Source organism: Bufo bufo, chromosome 6 (assembly GCF_905171765.1).
Source record: "Bufo bufo chromosome 6, aBufBuf1.1, whole genome shotgun sequence".
Lineage (NCBI taxonomy): Eukaryota > Metazoa > Chordata > Amphibia > Anura > Bufonidae > Bufo > Bufo bufo.
Genome location: NC_053394.1, coordinates 108,723,606 through 108,736,450, shown reverse-complemented (window position 1 = coordinate 108,736,450; position 12,845 = coordinate 108,723,606). Strand labels below are relative to the sequence as shown.

The window sequence follows — 12,845 nt, the reverse complement described above, 5'->3', positions numbered from 1 at the left end:
CTGTGTCCACATCTGAAGGACCTGGAGTTGTGTGGAGGAGACAAGAGTTAGGAGGAGGGGAGGGGGCTGAGGGAGGGGGCACCCAGGGTGGAGGACACCTATAGCTGCACACACAGGATCTATAGGGGATGAATCAGGGCATCTTGCGTCTGGCACAGCGGGTCTCCCGGGCACCGCCGGGGGTACAGGCAGGAGGCATTCCCCATAACCCGCCGGGTATAACTAATCTTCCGTGCAGTGAGAGCCTGAAGGGCAAACATTTGTACAGTGATAAGACTCCTGGAAGATATGAGGAGCTCTGCCGCCGGGTGTCCCCGGATAAACCTGCCCTGTAGACCCGGGAGATCCCGGCGGAGGACCGGGGGGGGCTACTCACTCTGCTCCGGGCGGGTGGTCCTCTGTGCTCTGCCGCCGGCTGCCAGGACTGACTGACCGCCACACGGTACCGCGGGCAATTGTATGGGCAGAGTCACGTGACGCTGAGGAGCACCTGGTGTCCCAGGGGATTGGTGACTGCACCAGGCGCTGTGTGCCCTGCCTGATACATGGGTGCCCTCTGCCAGCCAGGACCTGCTGACCTGACATTACTATGTATCTATATGATAGGGTGATGTGAGGGTCAGGTGTCAGGGAATAGGGGGTCTCTCTGAATAATGTGATCGGGCAGATTTGCCCTTATATTTCTAGATTTCATGTAGTAGGTTTATATTGTAACATATTATATCGTTATGTGCGATATGTACCGTGATCCCCGTGTGAGTGTGTTCACTGTATATACTGTACTATATATATATATAGCTATCTGTATATATATTATCAAGGCTTGTGTACTGATTATTGATATAGATATGAGATAGGTTGGTAGGTAGACCGACAGACAGACAGATAGATAGGTAGGTAGATATGAGATAAATAGATAGATATAAGTATAATGCTTATTCCTCATATTATATGGACTACTACCCCACAGTCCTACCTATAGTGTGAGTTATACATATCCCCTTATCCTTCGGCTATATCACATACACAGGTCTCCTACATCACATGTTCCAGGACTGTCTGTAGTATTTGGTTTCTGCTCCTGTTGAATTTTGCGGCTTATACAAAATCACTGGATTTCTAGTAATCACCAGAAAACCTCTATAATAATGGAGAATAATCCCCCAAACTATCATCGTATCAGCAGAAGTGATGTGTGTAGAGATTGTAGAAAGTGTATGGGGCAGGAGGAGGCTCTTCTCGGTAATACTACTACTATTTATTATTATTATTATTATTATTATTATTATTATTATTATTATTATTACTACTGGTCGGATATAAGGGATAGTAAGACTCGTACACAATGTGGGATATAACTGTAACAACTGTGTGAACTATCCAGACACAACAGGACAACCTGTTACACCCAGGTACACTGCAGTAACATGTAAACCAGATACATTGTATACAGTGTTACAGCAATATATACTCTAGATACAATGTATCAACGTGTAAACCAAATAGAGTAATAGTAATGTATACTCTGTAGATACGTTGTAACAACATTGTCTACTCTAGAAATATAACACCATGTAAAGCATCCATTGTAACAACCTGCTCACTAGATACAATGTAACAAGGTGAAAACTAGCTACAGATCAGGTACAATGTAATAACCGGTAAACAGGTGCAATGTGACAGCAGTGTGCACTACACTGTACCATCCTGTATACAGTGTACCAGCAGTGAGCACTACACTGTACCATCCTGTATACAGTGTACCAGCAGTGAGCACACTACACTGTACCATCCTGTATACAGTGTACCAGCAGTGAGCACACTACACTGTACCATCCTGTATACAGTGTACCAGCAGTGTGCACTACACTGTACCATCCTGTATACAGTGTACCAGCAGTGAGCACACTACACTGTACCATCCTGTATACAGTGTACCAGCAGTGAGCACACTACACTGTACCATCCTGTATACAGTGTACCAGCAGGGTGCACTACACTGTACCATCCTGTATACAGTGTACCAGCAGTGTGCACACTACACTGTACCATCCTGTATACAGTGTACCAGCAGTGTGCACTACACTGTACTATCCTGTATACAGTGTACCAGCAGTGAGCACACTACACTGTACCATCCTGTATACAGTGTACCAGCAGTGAGCACTACACTGTACCATCCTGTATACAGTGTACCAGCAGTGAGCACTACACTGTACCATCCTGTATACAGTGTACCAGCAGGGTGCACTACACTGTACCATCCTGTATACAGTGTACCAGCAGTGTGCACACTACACTGTACCATCCTGTATACAGTGTACCAGCAGTGAGCACTACACTGTACCATCCTGTATACAGTGTACCAGCAGTGAGCACTACACTGTACCATCCTGTATACAGTGTACCAGCAGTGTGCACTACACTGTACCATCCTGTATACAGTGTACCAGCAGTGAGCACACTACACTGTACCATCCTGTATACAGTGTACCAGCAGTGAGCACTACACTGTACCATCCTGTATACAGTGTACCAGCAGTGTGCACACTACACTGTACCATCCTGTATACAGTGTACCAGCAGTGAGCACTACACTGTACCATCCTGTATACAGTGTACCAGCAGTGAGCACACTACACTGTACCATCCTGTATACAGTGTACCAGCAGTGAGCACACTACACTGTACCATCCTGTATACAGTGTACCAGCAGTGTGCACTACACTGTACCATCCTGTATACAGTGTACCAGCAGTGTGCACTACACTGTACCATCCTGTATACAGTGTACCAGCAGTGAGCACTACACTGTACCATCCTGTATACAGTGTACCAGCAGTGTGCACACTACACTGTACCATCCTGTATACAGTGTACCAGCAGTGTGCACTACACTGTACCATCCTGTATACAGTGTACCAGCAGTGTGCACTACACTGTACCATCCTGTATACAGTGTACCAGCAGTGAGCACTACACTGTACCATCCTGTATACAGTGTACCAGCAGGGTGCACTACACTGTACCATCCTGTATACAGTGTACCAGCAGTGTGCACACTACACTGTACCATCCTGTATACAGTGTACCAGCAGTGAGCACTACACTGTACCATCCTGTATACAGTGTACCAGCAGTGAGCACTACACTGTACCATCCTGTATACAGTGTACCAGCAGTGTGCACTACACTGTACCATCCTGTATACAGTGTACCAGCAGTGAGCACACTACACTGTACCATCCTGTATACAGTGTACCAGCAGTGAGCACTACACTGTACCATCCTGTATACAGTGTACCAGCAGTGTGCACACTACACTGTACCATCCTGTATACAGTGTACCAGCAGTGAGCACTACACTGTACCATCCTGTATACAGTGTACCAGCAGTGAGCACACTACACTGTACCATCCTGTATACAGTGTACCAGCAGTGAGCACACTACACTGTACCATCCTGTATACAGTGTACCAGCAGTGTGCACTACACTGTACCATCCTGTATACAGTGTACCAGCAGGGTGCACTACACTGTACCATCCTGTATACAGTGTACCAGCAGGGTGCACTACACTGTACCATCCTGTATACAGTGTACCAGCAGTGTGCACACTACACTGTACCATCCTGTATACAGTGTACCAGCAGTGAGCACTACACTGTACCATCCTGTATACAGTGTACCAGCAGTGAGCACTACACTGTACCATCCTGTATACAGTGTACCAGCAGTGTGCACTACACTGTACCATCCTGTATACAGTGTACCAGCAGTGAGCACACTACACTGTACCATCCTGTATACAGTGTACCAGCAGTGTGCACTACACTGTACCATCCTGTATACAGTGTACCAGCAGTGAGCACTACACTGTACCATCCTGTATACAGTGTACCAGCAGTGTGCACACTACACTGTACCATCCTGTATACAGTGTACCAGCAGTGTGAACTACACTGTACCATCCTGTATACAGTGTACCAGCAGTGTGCACTACACTGTACCATCCTGTATACAGTGTACCAGCAGTGAGCACTACACTGTACCATCCTGTATACAGTGTACCAGCAGTGAGCACTACACTGTACCATCCTGTATACAGTGTACCAGCAGTGAGCACACTACACTGTACCATCCTGTATACAGTGTACCAGCAGTGAGCACACTACACTGTACCATCCTGTATACAGTGTACCAGCAGTGTGCACTACACTGTACCATCCTGTATACAGTGTACCAGCAGGGTGTACTACACTGTACCATCCTGTATACAGTGTACCAGCAGTGTGCACACTACACTGTACCATCCTGTATACAGTGTACCAGCAGTGAGCACTACACTGTACCATCCTGTATACAGTGTACCAGCAGTGAGCACTACACTGTACCATCCTGTATACAGTGTACCAGCAGTGTGCACTACACTGTACCATCCTGTATACAGTGTACCAGCAGTGAGCACTACACTGTACCATCCTGTATACAGTATACCAGCAGTGAGCACTACACTGTACCATCCTGTATACAGTGTACCAGCAGTGTGCACTACACTGTACCATCCTGTATACAGTGTACCAGCAGTGAGCACTACACTGTACCATCCTGTATACAGTGTACCAGCAGTGAGCACACTACACTGTACCAACCTGTATACAGTGTACCAGCAGTGAGCACACTACACTGTACCATCCTGTATACAGTGTACCAGCAGTGTGCACTACACTGTACCATCCTGTATACAGTGTACCAGCAGGGTGCACTACACTGTACCATCCTGTATACAGTGTACCAGTAGTGTGCACACTACACTGTACCATCCTGTATACAGTGTACCAGCAGTGAGCACTACACTGTACCATCCTGTATACAGTGTACCAGCAGTGAGCACTACACTGTACCATCCTGTATACAGTGTACCAGCAGTGTGCACTACACTGTACCATCCTGTATACAGTGTACCAGCAGTGAGCACACTACACTGTACCATCCTGTATACAGTGTACCAGCAGTGTGCACTACACTGTACCATCCTGTATACAGTGTACCAGCAGTGAGCACTACACTGTACCATCCTGTATCCAGTGTACCAGCAGTGTGCACACTACACTGTACCATCCTGTATACAGTGTACCAGCAGTGTGAACTACCCTGTACCATCCTGTATAGAGTGTACCAGCAGTGAGCACTACACTGTACCATCCTGTATACAGTGTACCAGCAGTGAGCACTACACTGTACCATCCTGTATACAGTGTACCAGCAGTGTGCACTACACTGTACCATCCTGTATACAGTGTACCAGCAGTGTGCACTACACTGTACCATCCTGTATACAGTGTACCAGCAGTGAGCACTACACTGTACCATCCTGTATCCAGTGTACCAGCAGTGTGCACACTACACTGTACCATCCTGTATACAGTGTACCAGCAGTGTGCACTACACTGTACCATCCTGTATACAGTGTACCAGCAGTGAGCACTACACTGTACCATCCTGTATACAGTGTACCAGCAGTGAGCACTACACTGTACCATCCTGTATACAGTGTACCAGCAGTGTGCACTACACTGTACCATCCTGTATACAGTGTACCAGCAGTGAGCACTACACTGTACCATCCTGTATCCAGTGTACGGCAGTGTGCACACTACACTGTACCATCCTGTATACAGTGTACCAGCAGTGTGCACACTACACTGTACCATCCTGTATACAGTGTACCAGCAGTGAGCACTACACTGTACCATCCTGTATCCAGTGTACCAGCAGTGAGCACTACACTGTACCATCCTGTATACAGTGTACCAGCAGTGAGCACTACACTGTACCTCCTGTATCCAGTGTACCAGCAGTGTGCACTACACTGTACCATCCTGTATACAGTGTACCAGCAGTGAGCACTACACTGTACCATCCTGTATACAGTGTACCAGCAGTGAGCACTACACTGTACCATCCTGTATACAGTGTACCAGCAGTGTGCACTACACTGTACCATCCTGTATACAGTGTACCAGCAGTGAGCACACTACACTGTACCATCCTGTATACAGTGTACCAGCAGTGTGCACTACACTGTACCATCCTGTATACAGTGTACCAGCAGTGAGCACTACACTGTACCATCCTGTATCCAGTGTACCAGCAGTGTGCACACTACACTGTACCATCCTGTATACAGTGTACCAGCAGTGTGAACTACCCTGTACCATCCTGTATACAGTGTACCAGCAGTGAGCACTACACTGTACCATCCTGTATACAGTGTACCAGCAGTGAGCACTACACTGTACCATCCTGTATACAGTGTACCAGCAGTGTGCACTACACTGTACCATCCTGTATACAGTGTACCAGCAGTGTGCACTACACTGTACCATCCTGTATACAGTGTACCAGCAGTGAGCACTACACTGTACCATCCTGTATCCAGTGTACCAGCAGTGTGCACACTACACTGTACCATCCTGTATACAGTGTACCAGCAGTGTGAACTACACTGTACCATCCTGTATACAGTGTACCAGCAGTGAGCACTACACTGTACCATCCTGTATACAGTGTACCAGCAGTGAGCACTACACTGTACCATCCTGTATACAGTGTACCAGCAGTGTGCACTACACTGTACCATCCTGTATACAGTGTACCAGCAGTGAGCACTACACTGTACCATCCTGTATACAGTGTACCAGCAGTGAGCACTACACTGTACCATCCTGTATACAGTGTACCAGCAGTGTGCACTACACTGTACCATCCTGTATACAGTGTACCAGCAGTGAGCACTACACTGTACCATCCTGTATCCAGTGTACCGGCAGTGTGCACACTACACTGTTTCATCCTGTATACAGTGTACCAGCAGTGTGCACACTACACTGTACCATCCTGTATACAGTGTACCAGCAGTGAGCACTACACTGTACCATCCTGTATCCAGTGTACCAGCAGTGAGCACTACACTGTACCATCCTGTATACAGTGTACCAGCAGTGAGCACTACACTGTACCATCCTGTATCCAGTGTACCAGCAGTGTGCACTACACTGTACCATCCTGTATACAGTGTACCAGCAGTGAGCACTACACTGTACCATCCTGTATACAGTGTACCAGCAGTGTGCACTACACTGTACCATCCTGTATACAGTGTACCAGCAGTGAGCACTACACTGTACCATCCTGTATACAGTGTACCAGCAGTGAGCACTACACTGTACCATCCTGTATACAGTGTACCAGCAGTGTGCACTACACTGTACCATCCTGTATACAGTGTACCAGCAGTGAGCACTACACTGTACCATCCTGTATACAGTGTACCAGCAGTGAGCACTACACTGTACCAGCAGTGAGCACACTACACTGTACCATCCTGTATACAGTGTACCAGCAGTGAGCACTACACTGTACCATCCTGTATACAGTGTACCAGCAGTGTGCACTACACTGTACCATCCTGTATACAGTGTACCAGCAGTGAGCACTACACTGTACCATCCTGTATACAGTGTACCAGCAGTGTGCACTACACTGTACCATCCTGTATACAGTGTACCAGCAGTGTGCACACTACACTGTACCATCCTGTATACAGTGTACCAGCAGTGAGCACTACACTGTACCATCCTGTATACAGTGTACCAGCAGTGTGCACTACACTGTACCATCCTGTATACAGTGTACCAGCAGTGAGCACACTACACTGTACCATCCTGTATACAGTGTACCAGCAGTGAGCACTACACTGTACCATCCTGTATACAGTGTACCAGCAGTGTGCACTACACTGTACCATCCTGTATACAGTGTACCAGCAGTGAGCACTACACTGTACCATCCTGTATACAGTGTACCAGCAGTGTGCACTACACTGTACCATCCTGTATACAGTGTACCAGCAGTGTGCACTACACTGTACCATCCTGTATACAGTGTACCAGCAGTGAGCACTACACTGTACCATCCTGTATACAGTGTACCAGCAGTGAGCACTACACTGTACCATCCTGTATACAGTGTACCAGCAGTGAGCACTACACTGTACCATCCTGTATCCAGTGTACCAGCAGTGTGCACTACACTGTACCATCCTGTATACAGTGTACCAGCAGTGAGCACTACACTGTACCATCCTGTATACAGTGTACCAGCAGTGTGCACTACACTGTACCATCCTGTATACAGTGTACCAGCAGTGAGCACTACACTGTACCATCCTGTATACAGTGTACCAGCAGTGAGCACTACACTGTACCATCCTGTATACAGTGTACCAGCAGTGTGCACTACACTGTACCATCCTGTATACAGTGTACCAGCAGTGAGCACTACACTGTACCATCCTGTATACAGTGTACCAGCAGTGAGCACTACACTGTACCAGCAGTGAGCACACTACACTGTACCATCCTGTATACAGTGTACCAGCAGTGAGCACTACACTGTACCATCCTGTATACAGTGTACCAGCAGTGTGCACTACACTGTACCATCCTGTATACAGTGTACCAGCAGTGAGCACTACACTGTACCATCCTGTATACAGTGTACCAGCAGTGTGCACTACACTGTACCATCCTGTATACAGTGTACCAGCAGTGTGCACACTACACTGTACCATCCTGTATACAGTGTACCAGCAGTGAGCACTACACTGTACCATCCTGTATACAGTGTACCAGCAGTGTGCACTACACTGTACCATCCTGTATACAGTGTACCAGCAGTGAGCACACTACACTGTACCATCCTGTATACAGTGTACCAGCAGTGAGCACTACACTGTACCATCCTGTATACAGTGTACCAGCAGTGTGCACTACACTGTACCATCCTGTATACAGTGTACCAGCAGTGAGCACTACACTGTACCATCCTGTATACAGTGTACCAGCAGTGTGCACTACACTGTACCATCCTGTATACAGTGTACCAGCAGTGTGCACTACACTGTACCATCCTGTATACAGTGTACCAGCAGTGAGCACTACACTGTACCATCCTGTATACAGTGTACCAGCAGTGAGCACTACACTGTACCATCCTGTATACAGTGTACCAGCAGTGAGCACTACACTGTACCATCCTGTATACAGTGTACCAGCAGTGTGAACTACACTGTACCATCCTGTATACAGTGTACCAGCAGTGAGCACTACACTGTACCATCCTGTATACAGTGTACCAGCAGTGAGCTCTACACTGTACCATCCTGTATACAGTGTACCAGCAGTGAGCACTACACTGTACCATCCTGTATATATACAGTGTACAAGTCGGGATCTCAATATTTATTGTAAATACACATCAGTAGGATCCAGTACAATAACTGTGTCACTGATTACAATGTATGACATCTCCATAGTCATCTCTCCAGGTACAGTCTATCAGCCTGTGAGGAACAATCAATGTACAATGTAACAGCAGGAGGATGACCCTAGTGCCAGCTGTGGATCTGTGTGCCCTGTGTGCCCTGTCAGGTGGCACAAAGTCTCAGATGTGAAGAGTCATTTCTCTATTGTCCCAAGCTATTGGTTTCATTTAACAAACAAGAGACATTGTTACTTCTTTTTCCAATCAGTGCCTCTCCGGCCTGTGATATGCTGGCAGAAGCTGGAGATCACTTTTTTGGGGGTATTTATTATTACTTATTAGTACATATAGTCCAGTGATAGTATAATAGTTACCGGATGCTTCTGTTACTTTTCTATTACAGAGGCTGGCAGGGCTGTCTAATGATATAAAATGCCCAGAATACTGATACTAGAGGGTGGTCGGGTGTGTGGGGGTCTCCAGCTGTCCCCTGTCACACATCACTCCAGAGGCCTCCTCTTGTACTGTTAGTCCCTGGGACACAGAGTCTGATATCTCATTGTGCACAGTAGGGAATCCAGAAAACGCCATTATACATGCAGATGCGCTGGAGACAGTCTAATCTAATAGTGACTATTATCAGCCTTTATCTCCAGCCACTGACCTAATGGAGAGTAGAGACCTGGGTGCTGCACCCATGTGCGGGGAAGGGGGGGGGGGGGGGTGTTCTGAGGTCAAATACTTCCTGCCCCCCTGGTATTTCATTCTGGAGCTGCTGCCAATTTACTCCCAGCATCAGAACTGCCTGCTCTTATCATCCAGCAAGACACATAGGGAGATATTAACCTCCCCTGACCCCAAGAGAAGGAATCCTGCCCACCCTGACATCAGGACAGCCACAAGCACTGCACATGGATTATTCAGCATTATTATTAGGAAAAAAATATTATCAGCATGGCTATGTAAAGGATTTTGTATTGTCTTGTTACTTATTACTTTAGCTGTCGTAATTATTTCTTTTAAGCAGTAGTAATGATATTATTTTTATACTAGTATTCTAACATTATTTTTACTATTATTAATAGTTTTTTTGAATAGTTGCTGATTTAATTATTTGTTCTTAATATCATTAGTAATTACCTTACATTATTATTATTATTGTTAATATAACGATTATTATTATTATTATAATATTAAACTCACAGGTCGCAGTAAGTTGTGAGTCGTTCATTTTCTGAATGACCACTATGAAATCCATTGGAACAAGCCTTTCTTGACTGCAGGACTCGGAGATTCGGCTGTGGGACACAGGGAGAGTTGGTGTCCAGCACTGGATATATCATTCATCGATGCTGTAGGTCATGATTCCTTTCTTTTGCCATCAGAACTGGTTGTAGAAGAGATACATCTGACAGCTACAGCAGGCATGACTTTGTCATCTGTTCCGTTGTCACCAGCTCTGCTCCATGTGTCCTTTGTGTGCAGAACCACAACATCCACTATGACAGATATGACCAGTGTAAGGCTGGGGGGCAGCAGATAACCCTCCTCATGACTGCAACCATCACTCCATCATTACTCCTAATAGAAACATAATAAAGGTAAAAAAAATATTCCACAATACAGCAAGGAAGCAACCACCACCGATCTATCTATTTTATATATGTATCTAATCAATCTATTTTATCTATTTATTCTATTCTATCTCTCATCTATCTCTCATTCTTATCTGTCTGTTTGTCAGTCTATCCATCCATTTATCCCTAAGAATGATGATTTATTTTTAGCCAATAAAGATATCAATGTTATAATACCTTTTAATTTTTTACACAAAATATTGTAATGTCACATACTGTGTCATATTGAAGAAAAACCAAATATTTTAACATTAACAATAAAAGGCTGTAATAATAACAAAAAATAACATAACTAAAATATTTAGCTCATATGACAGTTAAACATCTCACTTAAAGCTAGCCTCACTATAAATGTGGTGAATGAATGCAAGAATAAATATATATATATATATATATATATATATATATATATACACATGCAAAGTATGTATTTGTATGTGTGTGTGTGTATATATATATATATATACATAATAAAAATCTTTGTTCAGAATAAGTTTCTAATTAATAATTACCATATATCTTACATTGCATCTGGTGATGAACTTTGGGCTTTGACTTTGTGCTGTTGGACATGATGTGTGTTGCATTCTATACTATAAGGGTTGATTCACCCATAGGTTTTTAGTGGTTTGATTTTTTTCATTCTTTTTTTAATTAGTGGCACCTTTTGGCATTTTTGGTGCGTTTTTTTGGTTAACTGAAAACCTATTGGAAATATGGATCACAGGGCACACAAGCAGTATTTTGTTTCTAGCACTTTTGTTAATTAGGTGGTGTATTTTTCTTCTCGGAAATTTTTAGAAAAACGCAGCATGCTGGAGCTTTTGATATATTTTTTCCTGCTTTGACATCTCCTTACCTAATAAAAACGCTAGAAAAAAACTTTAGTTATTTAGAAAAAAAAAACACTGCTAAAAAGGCATAAAAACCACACGTGGTATTGGTGCTTTTTTGGTGTTTTAAAAATATACCCCACCATCTGTATGTGTGTAAGGACCCTAAGTATTATATTTGTTATCATCTTTAATATGTAATAATAATAATAATAAAACAATTACTGGCTGCCTCTCTATCAGGGACATTCATAAATATGCGACATTCTACTGTACAAAATAATACATACTTGTTGCTATCTATTTTGGCTATGCTGACATCTGCTGGAGGCTCCGTCTGGAGCTGCTGTAGTAGATTCCTGCACAAATACATGCTGCACTATTGGTGGATGGATGATAAATGATGGACACCATCATGGAAACCTGAGGAACACATTATAGTCAGTTGGGTCATTTTGCTCTAATCCTCTCCATCATATTAAGGATCTGGCTCTGATTTATTTTATTTTTATTTTTTTCTAATATTTCTGTTGCTAGACGAGAAAATATATGTAAATCAATGTATCTATCTATCTATCTATCTATCTATCTATCTATCTATCTATCTATCTATCTATCTATCTATCTATCTATCTCATATCTATCTATCTATCTATCTATCTATCTATCTATCTATCTATCTATCTATCTATCTATCTATCTATCTATCTATCTATCTATCTATCTATCTATCTATCTATCTATCTCATATCTATCTATCTCATATCTATCTATCTATCTATCTATCTATCTATCTCATATCTATCTAGAAATGAAAGACGGCCAGCAGCACACCACATTAAACACTCACAGTGGGGATTATGTATAACACACCTGCACTAATTAAGGATACTTACAGTACGTGCCCTATACTATAAACACTATGTATTTTCTTGGACACTTAATGTATGTACTGTATTCTGCAACTCTGGGACACAATCCATGTATTTTTTTGAGCATGATGAACCATAGAATGTATGAATTTTTTCCTTGTATAGGATAAATTGT

General features: G+C 44.0%; 1 protein-coding gene across 2 annotated transcripts in view; it reads right to left on the bottom strand.

The window, feature by feature from the left end:
* The window catches only part of GATA5 (GATA binding protein 5), a 46,505-nt gene extending 35,686 nt beyond the window's left edge, over window positions 1-10,819 (bottom strand). The window contains exons 1-2 of one of the 2 annotated variants that reach the window (XM_040437801.1): window positions 10,532-10,819; window positions 1-21 (exon numbers count right to left, since the gene is read on the bottom strand). The exon at window positions 1-21 is cut by the window's left edge and continues 596 nt beyond it. In XM_040437801.1, the coding sequence (XP_040293735.1) occupies window positions 1-21; window positions 10,532-10,671 (161 nt within the window). In that variant the 5' untranslated portion in view covers window positions 10,672-10,819. Of the gene's footprint in view, window positions 22-376; window positions 538-10,531 lie in introns of those variants that run through there. The other variant, XM_040437802.1, reaches the window with a different exon arrangement.
* Between the last annotated feature and the right edge of the window lie 2,026 nt (window positions 10,820-12,845).